The sequence below is a fragment of the Pongo pygmaeus genome, chromosome 4 (assembly GCF_028885625.2).
Source record: "Pongo pygmaeus isolate AG05252 chromosome 4, NHGRI_mPonPyg2-v2.0_pri, whole genome shotgun sequence".
NCBI classification, from domain to species: domain Eukaryota; kingdom Metazoa; phylum Chordata; class Mammalia; order Primates; family Hominidae; genus Pongo; species Pongo pygmaeus.
The window spans coordinates 119,797,978-119,824,550 of record NC_072377.2 but is presented as its reverse complement, the minus strand read 5'-3'; the positions used below and the strand labels follow the sequence as shown (position 1 = coordinate 119,824,550).

At 37.5% G+C, this 26,573-nt stretch overlaps 1 protein-coding gene across 2 annotated transcripts in view; it reads left to right on the top strand.

The window, feature by feature from the left end:
• The window catches only part of FEM1C (fem-1 homolog C), a 33,091-nt gene that overhangs the window by 1,168 nt on the left and 5,350 nt on the right, over positions 1–26,573 (top strand). Inside the window, exons 1-2 of one of the 2 annotated variants that reach the window (XM_054488487.2) lie at positions 7,756–8,144; positions 8,986–9,719. In XM_054488487.2, coding sequence (XP_054344462.1) covers positions 9,176–9,719 — 544 coding nt within the window. In that variant the 5' untranslated portion in view covers positions 7,756–8,144; positions 8,986–9,175. Of the gene's footprint in view, positions 1–7,755; positions 8,145–8,985; positions 9,720–26,573 lie in introns of those variants that run through there. The other variant, XM_063665150.1, reaches the window with a different exon arrangement.

Sequence of the window (26,573 nt, the reverse complement as noted above, 5' to 3'; positions counted from 1 at the left end):
GACAGGCTTTGAAGAACTAATCTAGGTGCAGAGAATAATGCCAGTGGAAGAGCCAAATGGGAGTCATTATTAAGAGATACAGTAGCCTCAGTTACAAGTCAGGCAACAACTGGCCAGGGGGTTTCCAATCATAAGTATTGGGAGTTTGAAGATGGGTTCATGGCTGGCTCCAACAAGAAAGAGTCAAAGTGAAGGTCCCTACCGTCAGGACTCAGTTCAGGGCTGGGATACGGACAAGACATATTGGAACTGCCAATTGGCAGCAGGAGAAAGAAGCCAAAAACAGGTGGGACTGGGGCTGGGGAAAGTGACCTTGCTGAGGCACTGGCCTCTTCAGAGAATGGCAGCAGTGGAACACCCTGTGCCTGTGTAGGAAGGACCTAAAGATGGAGTGGGAGGCACAGAGTCAGTGGACAGTCACTAGACGCCCAGAAAGTCGGGGGGATGGGAAATGAGGTGGAGCTGATCCTCACAGAATTCCACACTAAAACATAGTAAATTCCACTGGGAGGATGAATGGCATGAGGTTCCCAGACCAGAGAGCACTTTGGGGGGGGTGGGTGTTGAAGCAGCTCTGGAGTTTGGAGTAATCACCTTGGGAGAGAGAGAATCATCCATAGTGATTTGTTCCTATTCAAATAGGGGGAAGAGGGCCTTCAAGCTAAGCATCTGAGGAGGTGGCTGGGAACTCTTGTGTGGGGATGGTGTTGGTGTGTGTGTGAGAAGGCAGCTTTGATACAGTTGGGAACTGGTGCCAGGATGTGAAGACACCTAGAGAGTGAGGCTGTAAAATCAAAGTTTGTTTTGTGAGTTCTGAAAGAGGAAAGCACCAGAAGATCATTTGAGTGTCTAGTCCTGGCCAACAGGGGCATTGCAGTGGAGTCTGAGGCATTCTTCCCAGGCCTGGGAGAGGAGGTGGGAGTGCCCTTGACCCAGGTATGGGAGACAATAGGGAGTCCTTGTTCTGTGTGGAGACCTAGATAGACTACTGGGTTAGCAGAGATCTGACTCATCCCTCTCTAATAAAGCGTGGATCCAGTGACTTTGGGTGAGGTCGCATGTGTTGAAAACTGAGAAGAACCTGGCCCCATCTGACATCAGTCTGGGTGGTGATGGAGAACTCAGGACCAGAGTTCGTCACTTAGGGTGTGGCTAGAGAGCTAGAGTTAGGGCCCTGGCAACTTCAGGAAATAAGATAACAAAGGAAATAAATGGATACTTTTATAATGACATAAGATTTCTAGCTTGTAATAATGTGATAAGTGAAATGATAACCCCATACTATAGAGGGACACTGGGCCAAGAGAAAATTAACTGAATTTAGTGACTGAGTTGCTGCCTCCTTATCTTGCTTCATTCAGAGAAGTAAAGATGAGACCAAACTACCCAAAGGGAACCTGGAAATCTCCCTGCTAAAAGAATTCTTGCCTGCGTATTTCTACAATTTTAAAATTAATTTGGGTTCACAAGTTTCCTTTTTAAAATGTTAGTATCCCAAGGAAGTATTCCTGCTTTAAGTAAATAACCTTAAGCGGGGTCTCACTCCTCCTAAAACCTGCAAGAGAGAAGCTGCATGAAGAAAATATGAAAGCTGGTTGAGCTGCAGGAATAGGAAATGGTGTGTTAATATTAGGATATACTTTGAGTGAGGGGAGTATTGGGCATTCAGAGGATAGCTTAGGGCACCACTCTCTCCCTGGCACAGGGGAATCGGGAAGAAAGAAGGGAATATCTCACGTGTTCTCTCAGCTCCAGCATTCTGGATGGTGCCCCCCCCACCCCCCTCCTGCTGACTTTTGGCTAGGCTTCCTCCTACTAATCCTTTAAAATTCCATTTAACCTTCACCTCCTTCCCAGATTTGCTCAAGCAGAGTTAGCAGCTCTGTTCTTTGGGCTCTCACTGTTGTTTATACACATATTTTGTTTTCATCTGTTTATAGCTACATTTCTCCTACAAACCATCAATTCCTTAAAAGTAGAGATTATATCATATTCATCCAGCATCTAACATAGTACATAATAGGATTCTATAACTTTGTTTTATTGGTTTTTTTGTTGTTGTTGTTTTGTTTTGTTTTTAGACAGGGACTGGCTCTGTCACTCAGGCTGGAGTGCAGTGGCACAATCTTGGCTCACTGCAACCTCCAATTCCCAGACTCAAGCCATCCTCTCACCTCACCCTCCTGAGTAGCTGGGACTACAGGTGTGCACCACCATGCCTGCCTAATTTTTGTATTTTTTGTAGAAATGGAGTTTTGCTATGTTGCCCAGACTGGTCTTGAACTCCTGAGCTCAAGCAATCTGACAGCCTAGACCTCCCAAAGTGCTGGGATTCCAGGATTCAATAATTTCTAAGGTGGTGAATGAATTTATGACAATTAAAATATCTCACCTTGAGCAAATTATCAGTGTTAATAAAGTGGACTTATATGAGAAAGACATTTCTAAATAGCACAAGGAGCATACACCTTGCTATGCTATTTTTGTGTAACTTTTAAATTCGTGAAAGTAGATTCTTTTCATACTTTTCTAAATAGAACTATGCCCAGTTAGTTACCAAAAACTAGAGATTTAAAAAAATTTCATCCTGGCCGTTTCTCAAATTAGAACAAGTTAACAAAGTATACCAAAACCATGCAAGCAGACTGTTTCACTGAGGTTTCTGGTTTAAATATAGACTGGCAGGAATTAAATGTTTGACAATCCCCAGAAGGAATACTATAGAAGGAATATTCTACTAATTCAAGGATATTGCACAGACCAAAAAATCCCAAGGGTAGCCAGGTAAATTTGGGAAACTTGGCGATATCACTTAACACATACAAGCTAGCAAGAATTTTCAAAAAATATAATATCAAGTGGGTTCAATGTTTGGTGAAGTAAATAGTGCCTTGCTGGTGGTGACAGATTGGTCTAAGTCTTCTAGGAAATAGTACAACAATGTATATGAAAAGCCAAAAAGACATTCTGTAATCCAACTCTTGGAAATTTATCCCAAGGCAATATGTGAGAAGAAGAAAACAACTTATAGGCCTAAAAATGTTCATTGTTCTATAATTAGGGTGTCCCCTTTTTGCCGATCCAATTCCTCCTCCCCATCAGCCTTTCAGGTAAGGGGTAATGTCTCCTCTGGGCTTACATTATAAAACCTCGGGCCTAGGGAAATGCTCTGGATGCAAGTAACACTTTGCTCCCCCATCAGGGAAGCCTGAATATTCACCTGGGCTCCCGGAAGTGGTTCCCCTTTTTGTCTGTCATCTCTGGGCACTTACCTGAATGCTTAATTCAGAGGCCATTTCTGGTCCCTTTCCCCTTTTCCAGTCTTTGGCTCCCACCTACAGACCCCTTAAAAATGAGTCTTCCTGTTAGGCCCCAATAGCATTCTGTGGCTTTCAGGAAGACAATAATTGCTGATTTAACCAGACATCAAAGTCTTAATAACCAAACCAATCCAAAGCAAACCAACCAAACCAAACAAAAAAGTTGTCCTTCCCATTGATGGAAGGTAGAAAAGAGGTGGGCATTTAGAAACACAATGTAAAGTCTATATAAAAGGAAATTTAGTTGATTTTCTATTTAAGAAAAAAAATCAAAGATTAGAAGAACAAATGTTCTTTAGAAATGGAAATGACCTCCAATAGGGGGTTGTGAATAAGTCTCCAAACATTTCAATTAAGTCTTCAAACATTTTTACTCATGGCACATGAGATGCTATCTACCCTCCTACATATTTTTCAATTGTCACCTAAAATTTTTCATCATAAGTTTAAGTATTTGCAAAGGTTGCAATTTTCTGCATAATGTAAAAATTAACATTTTCAAATAAAACAGTCATGCTTTTAAATGAATCCAACGAAATCTAAGTATCATAGCAGTTATGCTTACCATCAACCATTTAAAAATATATGAACAAATTATTATTTACCTATAGGATATTTTTACATAGTTTATTTTCTCTTCGCATTTATAATTCCATTCCAAATCCCATTCCCCAGGAATATATCCTAATTAATGTACTTTTATGTTTGAATATGTTTTTTGTTTTTGTTTTTGAGACAGTATCTCGCTCTGTTACCTAGGCTAGAGTGCAGTGGTGCAATCACAGCTCACTGAAGCCTCAACCTCCCAGGCTCAAGTGATCCTCCCACCTCAGCCTCTGGAGTAGCTGGGACTGCAAGCATATACTTCCACGCTTGGCTAATTTGTAAGTTTTTTATAGAGACAGGGTCTCACTCTGTTGCCCAGCCTGGTCTTCAACTTCTGGGCTCAAGCAATCCTCCTGCCTGGGCCTCCCAAAATGCTGGGATTACAGGCGTGAGCCACTATGCCTAGCTGAATGTGTTTTATAAATCACTCTATTATATTTCTCTGCAATGAAAATACATATAAAGGCCAGGCACAGTGGCTCATGCCTGTTATCTCAGCATTTTGGGAGACCAAGGTGGGTGGATCACCTGAGGTCAGGAGTTCAAGACCAGCCTGGCCAACATTGTGAAACCCCGTCTCTACTAAAAAATACAAAAATTAACAGCGTGGTGGCAGGCACCTGTAATCCCAGCTACTCAGGAGGCTGAAGCAGGGAGAATTGCTTGAACCTGGGAGGCAGAGGTTGCAGTGAGCCGTGATCGTGCCATTGCACTCCAGCCTGGGTGACAACAGGGAAAACTCTGTCAGAAAAAAAAAAAAATACATATATATATATATATATACACACACACACACACACATATAAAGAAATACATATAAGTTGAAATGTTAAGTTTCTTATGACTAAAGACTGTAAGTGCTCATTTTCTTCTAGATTGAGCCACCATTGTATTTACTAGTAATTCTCAAGTATTCAAAACAATACAAAATATAAATTTTTTGATTATTAAATGTGATGTTTTACAATTAAGTGCACATATTTATTGTTAAATACTACTTCTTACTAGAATGAGACAAAGTTCAGATTCAATGTTTTCTCAATTTTTCATTTTTATAAATTCTGAGAAAATGTTTTCACATTAATAAGTAGATGGAGGCTGGGTGTAGTGGCACACACGTGTAGTCCCAGCACTTTGGGAGGGGGAGGCAGGTGGATTGCTTGAGCTCAGGAGTTCGACACTCGCCTGGGCAACATGGTGAAACGCTGTCTTTACCAAAAAAAAAAAAAAAATTGCCAGGTGTGGTAGTGCACGCCTATTGTCCCAGCAACTTGGGAGGCTGAGATGGGAGGATCACTTGAGCCCAGGAGGTCGAGGCTACAGTGAGCTGAGATTGTGCTACTGTACTCCAGCCTGGGCAACAGAGAAAGACCCTGTCTAAAAAAAAAAAAAATAGTAGTTGGGTCTATAAGGAGTTTTGTCATTATATCAATGTCACTTAGTTCTTTGAACTCCTTCTAATCGATATCAGTGATCTTTAGGTCATACTTTGTTCAAAGCAATTATTTGGAAATCATCTGACTTGCAAAAGAATTTGTTACCCAGTCATTAGAAGTATACACTTTCTAATATAGACCAGTGTTTTAAATTTATAAAGAATTGGCAAAGATTGCTGAGGCTTTTGTAACCCAGAGCAATGCCTGTAAGATTCTCAAATGTCTTCCCTTTACAAATTGGGAAACATACAGCTATTGTCAAAGAGTTGGGAAATGAGACACCTTGACCATATTCCTTTACCAGCAGATCAATGTTAGGAAAGAACGTAGGTGTAAATAGAAGATTCAGAAACTGGTAGCCTTTTTTTCTTTTTTTTTTTTTTTTGACGGAGTTTCCTTCTGCGGCCCAGGCTGCAGCACAGTAGTGTGATCATGGCTCACTATAGCCTTGATGTCCCCAGCTCAGCTCAGGTGATCCTGCCACCTCAGCCTCCTGCATGCCATGCCCGACTAATTTTGTGTGTGTGTGCGTGTGCGTGCATCTGTGTGCGCGTGTGTGTGGAGTTGGGATTTCACCATGTTGTCCAGGCTGGTCTCGACCTCTTGGATTCAAGCAATCTGCCTGTCTCAGCCTCCGAAAGTTCTGGGATTACAGGCGTAAGCCACAGCAGAAATTGGTAGCCTTTAAACTAAGTGTCCATCTATCCCTTAACAATCCCATGGGGGATACAGAGCTCAGTTTGAAGATGGCTGATGTGAATGTTTACATCTTATTGAATTAGATGAGACAGACAGGTCAGTTCAGGTTAGGCCTTGGTTGGGACACTGTACACTGGTATCTGTACCCTGGGAGAGTATAGAATTGTGACATATGCTGGGGATAAAACAGCCAGTCCTCTTGGTTGGTTAAATTTTTATGGATGGTCGATCTTATCCTTTATACTCTATTCTCTTATATTTTCTTCTCAGTGGCAATTACCTTAACTTCAGTTTTGGGAATCTGATGTTGAGTGTAGTGTGATACTGACTACCTAAGGGAAATACTATGCTATACTTAAAAATTATTAAGACTGTAAAAACATAAGAAATGTTTAGAGTATAGAAAGGAAAAGCAAAATATATAGTTGTATGAAAATTATTTCAATTATGCAAAACTACATAAACTTCTGAACACCACCACAATATACAAAAATGAAGTTGTGATTTTTTATAAATGTTTTTAGTGCTGCATGACTTCTAACACAACGTTATTGATTACATATACTGAGGGTCAGACTGTCTACTGTAATATTCTATTTCTCCTAGTGGTACTAAGGAATTATGCGAGCTTAAGTTCCCTCAAACAAAGTGATTGAAGGTCCACTTCACTCTTGAGGGTCCATTTTCAAAAATTCTGTTTTCTCATCAGGATTCATTATGGGCATTATTCCCCAAACACTTTTAAACTTTTTCATCCTAGTTTAATGCAACCTAGATTTTAGCATCACAAATTCCAGAGGTTTATCAACTACTGTATGAAAAAGTTTTTCATTCATATGTATAACCTTTTAAGCTTTATTTCCCGGTTTATTATTCAGAGCTCAAGAAATTGACCTCAATGACTTTACATTGCTCTTAGGGTTTACCGTTCCTCGTAGCCTTTATGTTTTTTAGAGGCTACTTTAAAAAGAGAGTCACGTTTGGCAGCCTCCAAAACTAATCACATTTTCTGAAATTTCGGTTTCCTTTGTGTGTGTTCTGAGGTGTAATTACAAGCTTGGTAATTTCCAGGGCCCACCAGAGTAAGGACAGAAGACTAGTCCGAGAGCCTTCAAGTGTGTGAGGGTAATACTGGTCCGCACCCAAATTTGAATTTTAGCTCCCATGATTCCCACTTATTGTGGGAGGGACCTAGTGGGAGATAATTGAATCAAGAAGGCTGTCTCCCCCATGCTGCTCTGGTGGTAGTGAGTAAGTCTCACGAGAGCTGATTGTTTTATATGGAGTTTCCCTTTTTGCTTGCCTCTGATTTTCCTCTCTTGCCTGCTGCCAGGTAAGACGGGCCTTTCCCCTTCTGGCTTGATTGTGAGGCCTCCCCAGCCACGTGGAACTCTGAGTCCATTAAATCTTTTTATCTTTATAAATTACCCAATCTCGGGTATGTCTTTACCAGCAGCGTGAAAACGGACTAATAAACTTCCCTTCTGGGGTCTCTGAGATGGGACCGAAAGATTCCCTAAGGGAGCACTCCGAAAATCCGAGAGGAGAAGAGCCAGCGAGATATCAGAACTCGAGCTGCCTCGGGCCGCTTTGATGGGCACAGATCCGCCCCCTCGCAGCGCCCCGCCCCCCGGCGCGTTGCACGCAGGCACGTCCTCCCAGCAGCTCAGGCCCCGCCCCCTCCCCGTCGCCCCGCCCCGGCCGCGACGCGCCGCCCCGCCCCTAGGCGGTTGCTGGCCGCGGCCGCCGCCCTCCCCCGGCCCAATGGCGTGGCGGCACAGTCAGTGATGTGAAGCTCAGGCTTGTCCGGCCCCCGGCTCGCAGCCCATTACACCATCCGTCGCAGCAGTTGCTGCAGCCGCTGCAGCCCGAGCCTACTGAGGGCGGGAGGCAGCTCGGGTGGCGGGGCGGGGCGAACAGCGCGGCCGGATTCATTCCTGTGGGGCGCGGGGCATGGAGGAGCTGTGCGGCCGCAGGCGGAGCAGGGTGGCCCGGGCGGCGGCGGGGACAACGGTTTCCCTTTGAAGGGGACGGCCAAAGCCCAAGTGACCAGCGGCGGCGGGGAGGACTAGTCCCCGGGCAGGTAGTGGCGGCGGCGGCGGCCTGCCAGGGCTCGGGCCGGGGCCTGAGGTGCCCGCGGAAGGCCTGGGCGGGAAGGAGGGCGCCGGGGGAGCCGAAGGCGGGCAGCGGGTTGGAGGCCACAGCTTGGCCCATTGGGAGGGGGTTGTGGTCGATGGAGGAGACTGGGGAGGGGGCTGCTGTTGTTTGGAATTGGGAGAGGGGAAGGTTGTGTTGGGGCGACTGTGGTTTGAGGAACCTGCGGATCATCCCTTGGCGGGGGGTGGGGGTGATCAAAATGGGGCCGGCGAAGTTAATGACTAAAAGGCAGGCGGATTTCCTGAGAGCCGTGAGTAGTTTTAAAGGAAAGAGAATCTTTCGGGGGCAGAGTTTTGGCCTTAGCCGGGGTTTGGTGTGTCCGACCTTTTTGTTCCTTCTCGAAACCCGGCCTCAGTGAGGCCTTCCAGCCTGGCGCCCTTGGCCAGCTCTCCTGCAGTTGCAAGAAAGAGAAACATTTCTGAACCCGAGTCTCCTGCCTCTTTCGGTTGTACTCTCCCTGGGCGTGTGCAAAGCAAAACTAGAACAAAGCTTGGCTGGTTAGAGCTGGAGGCGAGAAAACGGGCTGCCAGTAGTGTTTAAATTTTCCGCACATGGAGGAGACTGCCTGCGACCAGAACATTTGGGTCTCTGTGTACCCTTCTGTATTTTTCTTTACCACCTTTTCTTTGGGGGGGGGAGGGGTGTGATGGAGTAGTGCCTGAAGTATAGCTTTTATTCCTTTCTTCCCACAGAAGTGGAAATTAAGAAGTGTTTTGCCTTCTTCTATAGAAAATTAAATGCTGCTACTTTTTTTTTTCTTTCTCTAGTTTGGTGCCCTGGTTGTCAGATGTTGGAAAGCAGTAGGACGCAACATACTCTTCGTGGTTGTATCTTCGTTCTGGGGTGCAGCAATTAACATTGAACTTTGGTTTCTGTGATTCTTGCCTGTGTCGATAGAGTTAAACTGGAGCTCTGCTTTGAAAGATAAATAAAGCACAGCCTCTCAACTGGACATAAATGGATCTAAAGACAGCAGTATTTAACGCAGCTCGGGATGGCAAACTCCGGCTTCTCACCAAATTGTTGGCAAGCAAATCCAAAGAGGAGGTTTCCTCCTTGATCTCTGAAAAAACAAATGGGGCCACGCCACTCTTGATGGCCGCCAGGTATGGGCACCTTGACATGGTGGAATTCCTCCTAGAGCAATGCAGTGCCTCCATAGAAGTTGGGGGCTCCGTCAATTTTGATGGTGAAACCATTGAGGGGGCTCCCCCTTTGTGGGCCGCTTCTGCAGCAGGACATCTGAAGGTGGTCCAGTCCTTGTTAAATCATGGAGCATCTGTCAACAACACGACTTTAACTAATTCAACTCCTCTTCGAGCTGCGTGCTTCGATGGCCATTTGGAAATAGTGAAGTACCTTGTAGAACACAAAGCTGATTTGGAAGTGTCAAACCGACATGGGCATACGTGCTTGATGATTTCATGTTACAAAGGACATAAAGAGATTGCTCAGTATTTACTTGAAAAGGGGGCAGATGTTAATAGAAAAAGTGTCAAAGGTGAGTTCAGCTTCTTTGTTTTTCTAAGTGTCTACCACTTGTTTTCAGGAAGTTTGATAAATAATTATAAGCACTGGTGTTGAGTAAACCAGCATTGACAGACCTGTTTTGATTAGGTAAGTTTTCCAGTATGACTTTGTTGAGTGTTTCTCTGATGTTTGGTAATACATTGAAAAAGTGTGATAAAAGACTTCTGTTACGCTGTTAGGCAGTATTTTCTCTCTTATTTGGAGTAACTTAAAATTCTTGGGAAATGGGTTCCCCAAAGTTACAGAGCATGTTAGTGGTAGCTGATCTTAGCCTTTAGGCTAATGCTTAATCTACTTGGGAATATGGTTAAGTGTAATACATTTTTCTTAGCTTTTTGTTTTGTTTTGTTTTTTTAGAACAACCTTGGAGTAGAAATTACTATATTTATTGAGTCATGGTCTTGTTTGTTCTAGGCAGTCATTTCACTTTTTCTGTCACAGAAGGCTAGGCCAAACTGACCTGGAAGGATTAATATCAGTGGAAAGGAGAAAATCTGTTCCCTTATTCTGTATTTGTTTGTGGTCAATAGATAATCCTTTTATAAGAACATGCATTAAATATAGCAAGAGAGAAAACACATTTTTAAAACTGCTTCAATACTGAGATTGAAAAACAAGGACTAGATTAAACAGATGTAGATTTGTTGGCTAGCAACAGTGTAAACACCTTTGTCCAGAAGAAGGGCTCTGGTTTACGATTGTGTATAATTTTGGTTGATTTTAATAAACTAAAAGCAGCAAAAAGTAGTTTAGAATTTTTTTAACCCTTAAAAGCAACTGCCTTGATAGCATAATTTTGATACTTGAAAACCTTAACTTCCCTTACACGAATCTATTTATATGACAGCAAAATAATTCACTACCTAATTTTTAAAAGCTATTAAAATTTAAAAGTAGCATATAGACATGTTAAAAAAAAATCAAACAGTGTAAATTGGTTTACATTGTTGGTTTACATTTGAATAAAAAGTCTTATTCCTGATTTGCAGATCTCTAATGCGCTGACAACCACTATTTACAGTTTTTTATGTGTCCTTTTAGAGCTGGTCTATGCAAATACAAGCATACTTGTCTATGTACAAGCATACTTGTTTGTGTAACCCTCCGTCTAGTGGTTGATTACATACTTTTCTATCTTTATTTATTTATTTTTCTAACCTTGGATGTCATTCAACTCTAACACACATAGTTACCTCATTCTGTTTCATGGCTATACAGTGTTTCGTTGTATGAGTGTTCATAATTTATCTAGTCTCTATTGGTTGATATTTAGGTCACATCCAGTACTTTGCTAATATAAACAATGCTGCTGTGAACATTCTTGAACAAAAATGTGTCTTTTCACACTTGTGTGAGAATAACTGTAGTATAAATACCTGTGTTTAGAATTGCTAAATCAAAGTGAATGTACATTTGCAGTTGTGATAGTGTCTGCCTTTCAGAAAGGTTAAACCACACAATTATGGGGCACTATATAGTTACTGAGCATATTTGCTGTAGATCGTATGATCTTTTATAAAAATGATACAAGTGTGATCTTTTATAAAAATGATACAAGATCATTGTGATTTTTCTGAATTTTTTTTTCCAGAGGAAGTGTAAAAATCCCACAAAATCCCAGTACTCAGGGATAATACTTCCAAAGATATTTCTGAATTTTGCGTACTGATATATGTATGCAGTTTTATATGCTGTTCTATAACCTGTTTTTTAGCTTAATAAATGTTATCTTTAATATTACCAATTATAGCTCTTTAATTTCAATAGCTGCATACTCTTCTACTGATGGAGTTTTATGTTGCTTCCAGTTTTTCAGTATGATAAAAAAATGTTTCTGTAAACATTCTTTCTAATAAGTGTTTTTGTTTGTTCCTGATTATCTTTAGAGGTGGCTTGGTAGATCAAATAACAGCATGGCTTTTTTTTTTTCTCCAAACAATTATCATTCTTTTGAAGAATGCTTGTTTTAAGACGACAAATTACTGCTGAACTAACCATGTTAGTATTGGCAATGGTTTGAAATCATGGCTGCTTGTTTAGGTTTGTTGAATTTTTTGTTTCTTTGTTTTGGGCTTTTTATTCATCAGCTTGATGTAGATATTATTGATAAACTCATATTTAAGTCAAATTGGGATATGTTTTAAACTCCTATGTTATTGGAGACATGAGAACTGGTATTACTTCCGTTATATTTTTCAAAGCTTCTTTATATACTTGTGGAGATATAGTATATGAGAGAACTCTAATATAAATAGCTCAGATTTTTTCAGCATTTTCTCCTGAGAAGCTGTGAACAGTATTTAACTTGATTACCTTTGAGCTCTTTCAAAACAATGTTCCCTTTGTCACCACTGTCATCTTTTAGCCTTATATGTGAGGGTATGTCTATTCTCTTTTGGCCAAACTAATTCTAAGTCATTTTTTTCCCCAGTATCAGTATCTGATATGTATGTCTTTAAAAAAACTACATATAACATGAGAAAACAATTTCATACCAAAAATTGTTTTCTCGTAACATCAACTTTATACACATACACGTGCATATAGATATTGTCACTTCATGTGCAGAATTTTTACCTTTCCATGGTATCTGTTAATTTCCATAGTGATTCTTCATGAATGTTGGAGGCACATTAAAGTACATGTTCATCCTCCTCCACTCTGATCCTGAAGCTTCACTGCTCATTCTCTCATTGGTTCTGGATTTTTTTCTATGGGTTAATGGTAACAAAAGCAGGAACCAATTGAAACTAAGGCAGGGACACTGGAGAAGGATGTGATTTAGCAGCAAGAGAGGATTTTTCCCCACTTTTTTAGCCCCATTCAAAAAGTAGAAAAGATTAATAAGACTAGAGTTGAAATAGAATAATTCCTTAGGACATTTTGTGTGTCATTCACTGGAAATGGTTCTGAGGAAAGAAAATGTCAATACATTGTGCTTGGTCTGCTTAAAGATAAAATGCATGTGACTTTTACATTCCATTACTTTTAAACAGGCGGTTGATATTTGAACATATTATTTAACCTCTTTTCATTACTTTTTAACAGGCTATTGGCATTTTGAACATGTTTTAACCTAAGGTGGAATTCACTAATTGAGAGAGCAGTTGTTGAGTCCCTCAGTGTGCCAGGCTGTTAGACTTAGGATATACAAAGAGAAATAAGACAAGATAGCCAGTCCTTGATTCCCTGCTCTTGAGGAGCTCATGGTTTGATTGGAGAGACAGGTTCATAAGCAGATACTTAAACCACAGTATGGTAAGTGCAACAGTAGTGCTTTCTTCTATTAGATATTTGGAAATGCTTTATCCCCAACAACTTACAACCTGACGGGACAATGGTTTTCTTCTTTTCCCATGGCATTCCAAAAGGGGAGAAAATCTTTGATATATTTAGGAATACCTCTTCAGTTTAACAGTCATAGCAATTGAGTTTTGAGACAGGAGTTGGTTCCTGTTTAAGAATCTAGACTGTAAATCTGTAGTGATTAGGTGAGTCCTTCTCAGAGCTATCACAGTGATCTCAGCGCTTCATGGTTATAGTCATCTTTGGCCTCCTTTGGTTCTTTTGTTTGTGTTTTGGGGTTGTTTTTGTTTGGACTTAGAACTTTGCAGATCCAAAGTGAAGTCCTCTTCAATTCCACTTTTACACCGTAATTCTAACACAAATTGAGCAGCTAAAAGTTCTTGATTCAGTACTACAGACCAATAGAAAACTCTGTAGGCTCAGATTTGGAGACTGGCTCTAGAAGACATTCTGTCCTCATTCCTCAGTCAGTTTAGATACCCAAAGTAAATAAGTAAATTGGTAATAAGGTAATTAACATGCACTTTCTGTAGGCAAGGCATTCTGTGGGACATTTTGGAGGTTATGAGAAGATACGAGGTGTCACATTTTTAACTTATGAAGGAATAGCATAAGCAATCCATGCTATAGGATTTTAGAGCGAGTGTACTGACTAGGAATGCTTCATGGAGAAAGTAGAAGTTAAACAGGGCTTTGAATTTTGGGGTGTTAGATCTACGGACAGGTTGGGGCTTAGATCTGCAGAAAGTTTATTGGGATGTAGATCTGTAGAAGGGTTTTGGCAGTTTTGCAGGTTTAGGAAATGGCATAAGGAAAGGCACTTTGAAGAATATGCTTGGTGGGTCCAGGAATTGGAAAGTAGGCATATTTGAACTAAAAGGCACTCAGGGCTGAATTTTAAAGGACATTTAATCTAGGTACAGGAGTTGGATTTTATTTTTCATGCCAGTGAAAGTTTTTCAGCAGAGGACTAACTGGAGTGGTTTGTTTGTTTGCTTGTTTGTTTTCAGAGAAACTTATCTAACTGCATTCTACTACAACATTGTGACATCTAACCGCATTTTACTACATAGTCTTTGAGGCTAAAGACCTGGTGTTTTTACCCCATGCATTAGGAAGAGTATCTGGCCCTAAATGAGCTTGTTGAGTGGACATGTTGGATTTAAGAGAGGAAAGATTATAAGCTCCTTGATGGCAAGCACTATGTTTTATAGGCCTTTCTGTAGGGAAATAAATACATGCATGAAGACTTGAAGTAACAAAGTAAGACAGTAGTTGGACAAAAATGAATAGCACAGGTAGAATATAGGGGTTCAGAAAAGGGAGAAATCCATGTAGGCATGTGGCAAGGATTGCTAGCATTAAAAGGGTTTGAGAGAACTAGTTCAGACAGATTATTTGCCTTTTCATTATGGAAATTTTTTAACTTACACAGAGAGAATACATTGAACCACTGTGTATTCATCATCTTCAACAATTATCCATTTGCTAAAGTTTAAAAAAAGTTTCTACTTTCCTTTTGTTTTCTATAGTAGTTTAAAGCAAATCCAAGGCTTTATATTATTTCTGTCTCATAGAATGGACATTTAGAGTATAGATGTATTTTAGTCAAGGAAATGCTAAAGAAAAATCTTATTTAATTCCCCACTGTAAATGCACAAGAATCTCAAATGAGAAAATCTCCATTGTAAACTAAAAACTGTTGGTATTCAGATAGACTAAGATAATGATTGCTGTCATTCTAGGTTATTTTAGTATACTTTAGTACTATCTGAGTGTTGAAAGGTGAAGTTCTCTTTTCCTTCTTGACTTTGAAAACTCTTCTCAGCTGTTGGTTACCTCAGCACACCTACTTACAGAGAAAAATAAAAGGGGGAAGGGAGGGACTTAAAATTATACTTTATAATATATCTATATTTATTTTGATTGAGTATAATGTTTAAATAACTTACTAGTTGAATTCATTAACACTTTAATCCCAAATTATGAAGTTATTCCTGCAAGTTGCTCCGTGTTCATTCTTTTCCCCCTTGTATCCCCTGGCACACTTTTCTGTGTCCTTGGGAAGAATTAGTATCTTAGTTGGATAAACTAAGCTGTAGATGGTGTGCAAATTGAGTCCAATAGGGAAATATCCATGTGGTCCTTTGTCCCTGGAGATTGGATTTTGAACTGTGAATCCTCACAGAATTGAATAGTTTGGTGAGAATGAGTAGATCCTGAGCACTACTGCTGTTCATATTGTTCGTGGCAGTAACATGAGCTTAAGATAGAAGTTACGTTTCACTTACTGGCCTTCGGGTACAATGTAGTTCCTTCACTGCTTCATTTTTTATCAGATTTTCATTGATTGATTGATAAAATATGTTTGTTTGAAATAAAATTCAGGAAACCCAGGGCATTACATAGATTTATGCTGTTGAGGCACCAGGAATATATGTGATGGAAGATAGAAGTGGAAGAGATAGGGAGAGACCCAGATGAAAAAGTCACATGGATGCATGTCTGATCAAAACATGTCTTCCTTCTTTTTTTCCTCCCTTTGGGAAGAGCTGTGATTGAACAGGGAGTCTGTGAACTAGAGGACAGGGAATTATAATTTTGAAGTTTTCTGTCATTAGATGAGTTTTTTACACATAATTAGTTGTTTTTAGTCCTCATCCCTTAGCTCCAGTGCTCTTAGCCTTGAAAATTCTACTTAACATCAAGACTCATTTCAAATGCAATTCCTCATCTCCCTCAGGTTATAAGAATGCATCTTACCTCTTTGGATGCAGATATTTTTTAGCGTTTAACTTTGTCGTAAGCTCAAGGACCTTTATTGTTAAATTTCTGTTTGTTCTTTGCTCAGTGTCTTATACAAAGAATTAATGAAGGGAGGGCACATGGTAGTCTTGGCACAGTTTATCTTCTTTTTTTTATTTTTTTTTGAACTTCTTGAGTATCTCTCATGATAGACTACACATAGGGAAGGGAAACATTCTAAGCAGAGAATCCTTCTAGTGCTCCTTTGATACCCTAAGTTGTTTTTTTCCCTTTATCCCTTCTTACCTTCTCCATCAACCTACACCTATTAGTTATTCAGGGAATAAAATACTTGGAATCAGCATTATTGTGCAATTGAACCACACACCCCATCCTCATCTTACAAGTGGACCACCTCTGTACTCAGCCCAACCCCAGCTACAAAGTTGAGGAAGGAATGGGTTGGTGCCAAGCATAGTAGGCTGAAGAAAGAGAGATGTGAGGATTGTTTTTGTGTCTTTCCAAATAAATCTATTATAATAAAAGACCCTCTAATTGCTGCTTCTATCAGTCAAAACTTATACTTTCACCAAAAATACAATATTTTTATTTTAATTGGATTTTTAAAACAGCTTTATTGAGATAAAATTCACAAAACCACTTAAAGTGTATACAATTCAATGGTTTTTTAGTATGTTCACGGGGTTATACAACCATCACAACTATCAGCTTTTCATCACCCCCGAAAAAATCTCATATCCATTAGCAGTCACTCCCTCCTATCCCTCCTCATTCCCCTGAAACTGCACTAGTCTTAGGCAACCAGTAATCTCCTTTCTGTCTTAAGTTTACCTGTTCTGGACATGTAATTTAAATGGAATCACATAATATGTAGTCTTTTGTGAGTTGTCTTGTTTGCTTAGTGTAATGTTTTCAGGGTTCATCCATTTTGTAGCATGTATCGGTGCTTTTCTTTTTATTGCAGAATAATATTCCATTGAAATAGATATATCACTTTTATTCATTCAGCAGTTGATGGGCATTTGGGTTGTTTATACTTTTTAGCTATTCATGGAGAAGTTCTTCTGTGGATACGTGTTTTCATTTCTCTCAGGCATATACCTAGGAGTGGCATTGTTGGGTTGTATGGTAACTCTTTTAACAGGAACCGTTAAACTGTTTTTCAAAGCAGTTGTACCAGTTTACATTCCTGTAAGCAATGTAAGAAGAGTTCCAGTTTCTCCACACCCTCTCCAACACTTCTTCTTCTTCTTCTTCTTTTTTAATATAGCCATTTTAGGAAGTGTGTAGTGATACCTCATTGTGATTTTGATTTATATTTCTCCAGTGGCTAATGACGTTGAGCATTTTTTCATGTGCTTAATTCGTGTGGTTATTGGCTCTCTCTGTCTCTCTATTTTCTTTGGAGGAGTTTCTTCATTAACCTTTGCATGTTTTATAACTGGGTTATCTTTGTATTACTGAACTGTAAGAGTTGTTTATGTATTCTTATGTATGTCTTTTATCAGATATATCATTTGCAAATATTTTCTCCCATTCTGTGTTTTTTTTTTTTTTTTTTAACTTTTTTGATGGTGGTGTTTATACCAATTTGGATTTTTATTTTACAAACTGATTTTTAAGGAAATTTGTGTGTCACTTATATAATGTCTTACTTAAACAAGAAAATTGTTAGGAGTAGACTGCAGAATTTACTGATACTATGCCATTTACTACGCAGGAACTTTTCCATGGATGAAACTTTGTAATCTAATTGTAAAACACAACCCTTTCCTGCTTTGGCATATGGTTAAATTTAGAGTAAAGAGGAATGATACAATTTTATTTCTATATGGTGTAAAACAGGGCTGTGACCTAGCCCTCCTTTTAAATTTATGTTCATATGACTTGATATTGCTATTAGATATATTAGCTATGTGGCAAGTATCTGTATACCAAACAAGAAAATAAGATTCCTTCTCTATTTTCTAGCTACTCAAGGACCAGCAGCATAGGTATCACTTGGATCCAGCCCAGATGATCTGAATCAAAATCTGCATTTTATTATGATTCTCTGGTGATTTTATACATGAACGTTTGAGAAGCACAGCTTTATTTGACTTATGCTAAACACAGACACACAACTTGAAATACATGAGGAATTTACAAATGGCAGAATCTACTGAGTTGTTATTGCTAGAAAAAGCAATTTAAATTAAAGATATTTTGTGTTTGTTAAATATTTTGCAGTCCTTAGGAGGACATTTTTGTTTTTTTAAAAAGAGCAGTAAATTCTGTCTACTCCATGAGGGTGGTTTAGAAACTGACTTGATCCTGGTGAATCTTGGTAATTTTATCCAAATTGAGATATTTATATGTTATGTTGAAGCTCTTTTATGATTTAGGTGGTTGGTTGGTAACAATCACTTGCCCTTATCAAACTCAAAACATTTGGTTTGGACCCAGATAATTCTTAGGCCTCTAACTAGTTCTTCCTCAAAATATAGCTATGTTTTTGGGTTACCTAATTTGAAAAAAGTGTTGATTCTATTCCTAGGCACCTAAGCTTCACAGTTGAACATGAATTTTTAATGTCTTACCTGCTATTAAAAGATTACAGGTGTCTTTAAAATTAACAGCAGTGAAGATTGGCACTTCAGATGCTTCTTGAGGAATACTACCACCCTTTAATGCAGGAGCACTTACCATAGTTTCCTGACCTTAATATTCATCCCAGAAGAATCCCAGGGAAAATGGCACTTTTCATTCTTCCAGATTTTCTTAGCATTGTTTTTGTGTTAAATTATGACTTTGAAAATTAATGTATTCGTATCATAATATTTTCGCTTTCTAGAGAAATGCTTTAACAGAATTAATACTTAATGTTGTGCCATTAACCTGATTTCTAAGAAATGCCTATTTAACAAACATGTCTTTTGAGAAATCATGAAATTTTTTTTTTATGAATTCAGTGCCAGAATATTTTTTTTCTCCAAATGAACTTTTTCTTAATCAGGCATTGAGAATTATTTAATATAATATGTTTTTCTTTTTCTCTTCCTTTTTTTTCTTTAGCCAAAGGTAAATTCATTACATTTCATTGCTGCATATCCTTAATTTCATCTCAGATTCCTGGTAGTATTTATTTTTGAACTTTGTGTTGTTTTATTTTTCATTGTCTTTCTCATTCTGAGAATGCAAAAAGAAGACATGATGTGGAGATGGAAAATCTTTGGGAAGTACGATCACTGTGTTATGGGAATGTTTTTAAAGGGCCTATGTAACCAAGAGAAAAATCTTGAGCTAAATCTATAGTACTTGCCATATATTGTTATGCACCAAAACTTTAAATCAATTATGTTAACTAGCAAAAAAGAAAATATGATTTTAATGATCTTTGGCATGTAACAGTACATACTAGTCACAAGACCGTGGTAACTCACTTTTTAAATTTGGCTTGTTATACTTTTTCACAAAAAATTACATTTAATACTTATAGCATATCTAACACTTGAAAAAACTGACAAAGCAAAATATTTACAGTAAATTTAACAAACTGGTTATCATTTTATAAAGTGCTTATACAGAGAAAGCCAGATTAATCTCAGAAACTGAAACATAGACATGTCATAAAAGAAAATAAAGTTTATAAACAGATATGAGAAAATATTCTATTTACCAAGGAATAGAGGTAATATAAATTAAAAAGTTAATTTTAGTAGTAGAAAGAATACTATAAAGTGGAACTTTGAACAATTTTTATAATCCCATTGATAGTGAATTGAAGATGTGTATTAAGCCATCACACATTTGTGATTCTATTTTAGGTAGGCGTTAATTTTTTTTGTCATTTGTTTATTGACTTATTTAAATGCAATAAAATTCATACTTTTTAGGGTACAGTACTGTAATTTTTGACAAACATATACTACTTATTTATTAAAGGTAAGAACAAAAATGTCCTTCATGCTCTTTTGCATTAAACCCCTCTCCTAGCCCCCAGCCCTTGCCAATCACTGCTCTGTTATCTGTCCTTATAGTTTTTTAAGCATTAATTTTAATAGTAAAAATTCTGAAGCAGTGCAGATGTCCATCAACGGGGAAATGTTTATGTAAAGTATGACTTGCTCCCTTGCTTGAACTTTCACCATAAAACCATTAAGAAGGATTATGTAGAATCTGTGTAATTACAGAAACTATGCAGACGATGTAATAACACATGACAGAATGCCCAAGATGTAGGTAAAAAGCAGGAAACAGTTATATATGTACTGATTATAATTTTGTCAAAGCATACTATATAAAAAGACTTGGAGAAATGACACAAAAGTTATAATTGCTTTAAGATCATGCCTTTTTTTTTTCCTCTGTTTTCTAAGCTGTAAGTAATAATGCTCTAGGCTATAATTAAAAAACTTACCTTTAGGGCATTCCAGGGCAGAAAAGTGTAGCGGTTATACACTTAACCTGTTAGAGTAATTTAAAAGATCTCCTTCTAGGATATTACTTTTTGAACTTACTTTGTCTGCAAAAGCTAAGATTGAATTACTTTTTGTGATATCAAATATTAAAAATTTAGAATCTACCTTAGCTTTAGCAGGTTGCTAGTTGCTTCTGGGATATAAAAGAAATGTAGGATCTGTATACTTTAAGAATAGACTGTTTAGGTAAGAACTTATTTGTGAAGCAGTAGCATTATACTAGTGTAAGGTATTATAATAGTAGATGTTATGTGAATAATTATTAGGATGACTCATATATTTATTCACCAGGCATTCTCACGATGATAAAATTGATATGATAAAACCAAGAAAACCTCTTTAAGCAGTTGAAATTTCTAGTGAAATTTGAAGGACAAGAAGTTAAAATGGTAAAGAACGAAGTGCTTTATAGGAAAATCAAGAACAGAGGCACAGAGGTAGAAGTGAACAGGGCTGTTTGTTCCTGGTGCTGGGAGAAGTGCTTAGGATGGAATAATGTGAAGCATAAGCAGAATTTCTCCCTTGTGTGTGGGAGTTGCAGACAATGTCTTCTGGGTTAGAGCAGGTTTGGCAAACTATGGCCCAGGGTTCAAATCCAGCCCACCCCATTTCAGTACTGCCTGAGAGCTAAGAAAGGTTTTTGCATTTTTGTAATGGTTGCGAAAGAAATCAAATGAAAAATATTTTATGACACATGAAAATCAAATTTTAGAGTACATAAGTAAAAGTTTTGTTGGGAAACAGCTATATCCATTAATTTAACATACTACCATAGCATATTTCATGGTACTTGGCGGAGTTTAGTGGTTACAACAGAGACCTTATAGTTTGGAAACCTAAAATGCTATCTGGCCTTTTACCGGAAAAGTTTGCCAGTCCCTGAGTTAGATGCACAGGGAATCATTCATTCCAGAGATAATGAGAAATGAAGCTAAAGAGATAAGGTAGGGAAATATTTGTTAGTCTTTTAAAATACATATCCTTGAATATCCAATATTAAACTTTACTGCACATAATGTTTTCTGAAACTGTAGATTTCTTCCTCATTGCTCTCTCCACACAGATAGTGCTTTGAGAATCAATGATGTAGAATTTTGAAGGCCATTTCAAAGATTGTCTGCTTTTCCTTAGAGAAAGTGTGAAAGTTTTTTGAGTTGGAAAGTGATGTGATTGGTTGAAGTTCTATTATGAAGTTTGGTTTTATATTAGATATAATTTATTCATTGAGGTTTAATATGACTGGCATTTAAAATATGACCTTAGAAATGAGTAGTACACTGAGTTGGCAGTTGGGAGACAGGAGTTTATGTTTTCCCACTAAATTCTCTTTTCTATTTGTATGTAGAATGAGTTTATCACCTCTACCTTGCAAAGTTATTAATATAAGATTAAAAGGGGGCAACAGTTAAATAAAATGTGGGAATATAAAAAAATGCTGTATTCGCATACTTATCCCTTTTTTCATTAATTTTTTTTTTACTGTTTGTTTCTTCTTTCTCTAATGTAATTTACTGTTTTTTCTTGTAACTTCTTTAGATGGAAACTTAGCTATTTAAAAAATAAGCCTTTTTATCTAATTTGTTATTTAGTGTTTTTATGATCACCCAGTTAAAAAAATTTTCTGATTTTCATTTGGCCTCCTTCTTTGACCGACGAAGCAAGTGAATATTAAAAATTCAAATAGACAGGTTTTTCTAGTTGTCTTTTTGTTTTGTATATCTAACTTCATTCATAAGTGGACTTAGAACGTACTCAGTGACCTCAGTCCCTTGACATTTGTTGAGACTTGCCTTACGGCCGAGAATATGGTCAATATTTGGATATGCTCCCTGTATCCCTGGGGGCAAAATTGTTTTCTATGGTTGTTGAGTGCCATGTTCTTTTATTTATGCCAGTTAAATCAAGTTTGTAATGTTCAAATCTTCATCCTTACTGGTTTTGGTCTTCTAAACTGAGAAAGATATGTTTAGATGTACTAATGTTTGCAGATTTGTTTGCTTTCCTAGTAGTTCTGTCGATTTTTACTTTACGTAACTTAATTCTCTGTTATTAGGTGAAAACAAGTTTAAAATTATTATATCTGTATATTTTGAATTTTTTAACATTATAAAATATTTCCTTTTTTCGCTAATTATGTATTTTGCATTAAAGTCTACTTTCATATTTTAATATCAGACAGCTTCTTAATATTTAGCTTTTGCAAAGGACATTTTTTTCCCAACCTTTCACTTCTAAAGATCATTTTCTACCCATATATTTAAGGTGTGTCTTGTAGGCAGTGTGTCTTGAGTTTTCTTTTCATCTTCAGTCTGACAGTTTTTGTCTTTTAAGTTTTTGTCTTTTCTTTGTATCTTCAGTCTGACAGTTTCTGTCTTTCAAATGTTTAAATTAAACATTTAGTTTACTTACATTTAATGTAATTACTGATATTTTTGGATTTTCATCTCCTGGGTACTTTTCTGATTTTTATTTGTCCTGCCTGTTTTGTGTTCCTCCGTCTTCTTTTTTGCCACCTTTTGGATTATTATTTCATTTTTTTCTATATGTTAGAGAAAATGTAGTTATATGCATACCCTCTATTATTTTAGTAGTTATTCTAGATAGCATTACTTTGACTTATCAAAGGCTAACATAAATTTCTAATTTTATATCTTTACAAGAAAAAGATCTTAGAACACGTTAACACCAATTACCCTCCTTAATTTCATGGTATTGCTGTCAAGTGTTTTATTTCTATGTATGTATTTCAAGCCCTACAAGATACTATTTTTAAAATCAGTATTTATTTAGATGTACTCACAAATTTACCCTTTTTGTTGATGTTTTTGCCTATATCTCCAGGCTTCCATGTGGCTCATCTTCCTTCTGCCTAAAGAACGCCATATAGTATTTAGATCTGCTGGTAATAAATATCTTAATTTTTTCCTTTTCATTTCTTTATTCCTGAAAGGGTTCTTTATTTGACATTTATTCTTGATATGGGTATAGAATTCTAAGCTGGCAGTTACTTTTCTTTCGTGCTTTTAAATATCGTTTAATGTCTCCTAGTTTCTGTTGTTCCTGATGAAAACTTTGCTGTCAGATTGTTGCTCTTTTATAGGTCATTTCCATTCATTCTCTTGTTTTAAGATTTTTCTCTTTGTCCTTAGTTTTCAGCAGTTTTGCTGTGTTGTATGTCAATGTGTTTTTCTTTTTATTTATCCTTCTTGGAGTTTGTAAAACCTACTGAATTTGCAGTTTAAGCTTTCATCAGCTTCTGAAAATTCTTGGACTTTATCTTTTCTTAAATATTGCTTTGGGACCCATTTTTTTGCTCTAGAATTCTGGTTTTGAGTATGTTAACAATATTCTGACATTGTTCCCTCTTTCTCTTATAGTCTCCATCTTTTCTGTTCTTTTAGCACTCCCTGCTTCTTTCCGTATATTTTCATCTGACTTACCTTCCAGTTACTAATTCTCTATTCAGCTGTGTGTAAATCCACTTTTAAAGCCACCCACCGAGTTTTTCAGTTCTAGAATGTCTACCTGAATTTTTAGTTTCCAGTTTTCTGTTGAATTCTCAATTTTAAAAAACTCCTCGGATATGCTAAGCATAGTTATTATTTGAAAATCTGTGTTGATAAACTGCATTATCTGGGTCTCCTGTTGGGCTTTTCTGTCACCTCTTTATTTCCGTTGTTTTTTGTGTTATGGTTCCTTATTTTCTTTTCATTATTTTTAATTGGATAACAAGCATTACATATGAAAAATATAAATAATTTGAACCCTAGTATGATAATATCTTCCTCTAAATAGTATTTATATTTGCTTCTGGCTTTTAATTATGTATACTAGCAATCCTGGATTATTTTAAATCAATAATGAGATGATCTTAAATTAGATTTAAGTTTTTGTGATAGCTAGTCTATTTGCAGTTAACTTTAACTCCCTAGGGTTAAAGTTGGAGCTTTAACCCAAAGTGTGGGGAATTTTCTAAGTTCCTTTCTTAGTAGGCTGTAGGCTCCACTTTTCCCCTCTATCCCTGCAAGGCTGTCAGAAGTTCTGCTCAGTTTTTCAGCTAGCTCTTCCAGAATTGGTGGAGGCCACTGTGGGAAAGCTGCCTCAAATTCTGGACTTGACCTTTCTAGTTTTTTCTTCTCCTGCATATTGTCCCCTTGTTATGTCTTAAATCCTGTCAAGCAGATTTTTAAAAATAAGTTTTTCAGCTTTTTAGTTGTTAGTGGCAGGGCGATCATGTTACATTATCTCTGCCATTACCGGATGTGAAAGTCTTCCTTATTGTTTGTTTTTTTAAAGCTATTTTTTTTCTTCTGGTATGTGGGTGTATTCAGAATAAATATATTTTGTATTTTTTCAATAAATACAGAAATATAGTTCATTAAATTGGCTTTTGCTACCTTTTTTTTTTTTTTTTTCTGAGATGAAGTCTCGCTTTGTCACCAGGCTGGAGTGCAGTGGCGTGATCTCTGCTTACTGCAACCTCCACCTCCCAGGTTCAAGTGATTCTCCTGCCTCAGCCTCCCAAGTAGCTGGGACTACAGGCGTGTGCCACCACGCCCAGCTAATTTTCGTGTTTTTAGTAGAGACAGGGTTTTACCATGTTGGCCAAGATTGTCTTGATCTCTTGACTTCATAATCTGCCTACCTCAGCCTCCCAAAGTGCTGGGATTACAGGCGTGAGCCACCGCGCCTGGCCAGCTTTTGCTACATTTTATTCTTGATTTTGTGCTACTCTAAATAGAGAAAAGTGCCATCTAAGCCATTTCTTTATATTCAGATTTCTCTTATATTGCCTATTTCTTAGAAAAACATGTATTGAGAAAAACTCCTCAATACAAAACAGTGTTTAAAATATACTTGGTATAGTAGTCATGTTTAATTGAAATTATTTTAAACAAATGAACATCGATAGTCAGAAGTTCTGGGCTCTTTCAGTGCTTGGTTAGCTTACTCATTGTTAAAACATTTTATCAAACACTATTTCGTTGTAGACCATTGAAATCTTGGGTCAGAATAATTATATAGTCCTTGTAGATATCATAGAAGACTAAACAGGATAAACTTGTGGAAAGACTCAATATTTCATATAATAACTTGTTTTTTTCTAACTTTAGTTACAAAGTAGATTTATTTGAAGTATTCAGGTTTAAAATACTTTCTGGTACACATGCTATGTTGGGCATCCCCAAAGCCACCCCCAAATTTGGAAGTAACTCACCATACAACTGTACTCATAGGTAAGATTTATTACTGTAATGTCATAAGGACATGCAGCTGAATTATGAGGGGTAAAGGCGCAGGTGAGGTGTAGAGAAATCTTTTTGTAGGTGTTTTTATGCTTTATTCCTCTTGTGAGGGGTGACATAGAGCATATTCTTCCCCAGTAATGTAAATACGTATGTGTCATTTTTCTACCAAGGAAAACCCATGACAGACCCAGTGCTCAAGGTTTTTAGTGGGGGCTGGTCATGTAGGTACCCTTTGCCTAGCTCATACCCAAAATTTTAGACTCCCAGAAGGAAACCAAACATTCAGCCTAAACTGCATTGTTCGTACAAACAGTTTAGGTACAGTGAGACACCCTTATCATTTAGGGAAAGTTTTAGATCAGTATAGAGAACTGTTTACCAGCCAGGTTCCCAGCTACCAGCCAAAGGTCTAACCTTGCAAGAAGGTTTTTCTAAGGATAGTGGTCTCAGCCTGCCATGCTACCTCTTTTCTACAGACATGCCTAAAATGACTGACTGTTGAAATTTTATGTAAACATTGTATGTAAATACCAGAGGTCGGCATGATAATTCCTATTTTGACGATTAGTAGAATGTTTATCATTAAACTTAGCTAAAATACCTGATGTTTCCGATGTCTTAATATGTTTCATACAGGCTTTTACTAATGTGCCAGCGCCTGTTGTCAGTTTTAATCTGTGTGTGGGAAGAAAAGGACAGTGTTAGAACATTTAGTACAGCTATAAAGAATGTTTAAAAAGTTAAATTATAATAGGAAATAATCCATTATGAAAGGACACTTCAGATATCGCCTTTTAAAGTTCATATTGAAGCACCCACATATTATTCAGATTCCATGAATTTGTTTTTCTTACGAGAGCTTTTTGGGGAAAGTCCTTTGTTACCAAGAATTTTGGCTAAGACAGTTGAAATTCAACTTGGCAATCAGAAATAAATATTGAAAAAATAATTTATGACTACTATTAGAGTCAAAATGAAGAATCTTAGATATATTAAAGACCAGTCTGGCCGGGCATTGTGGCTCACACCTGCAATCCCAGCACT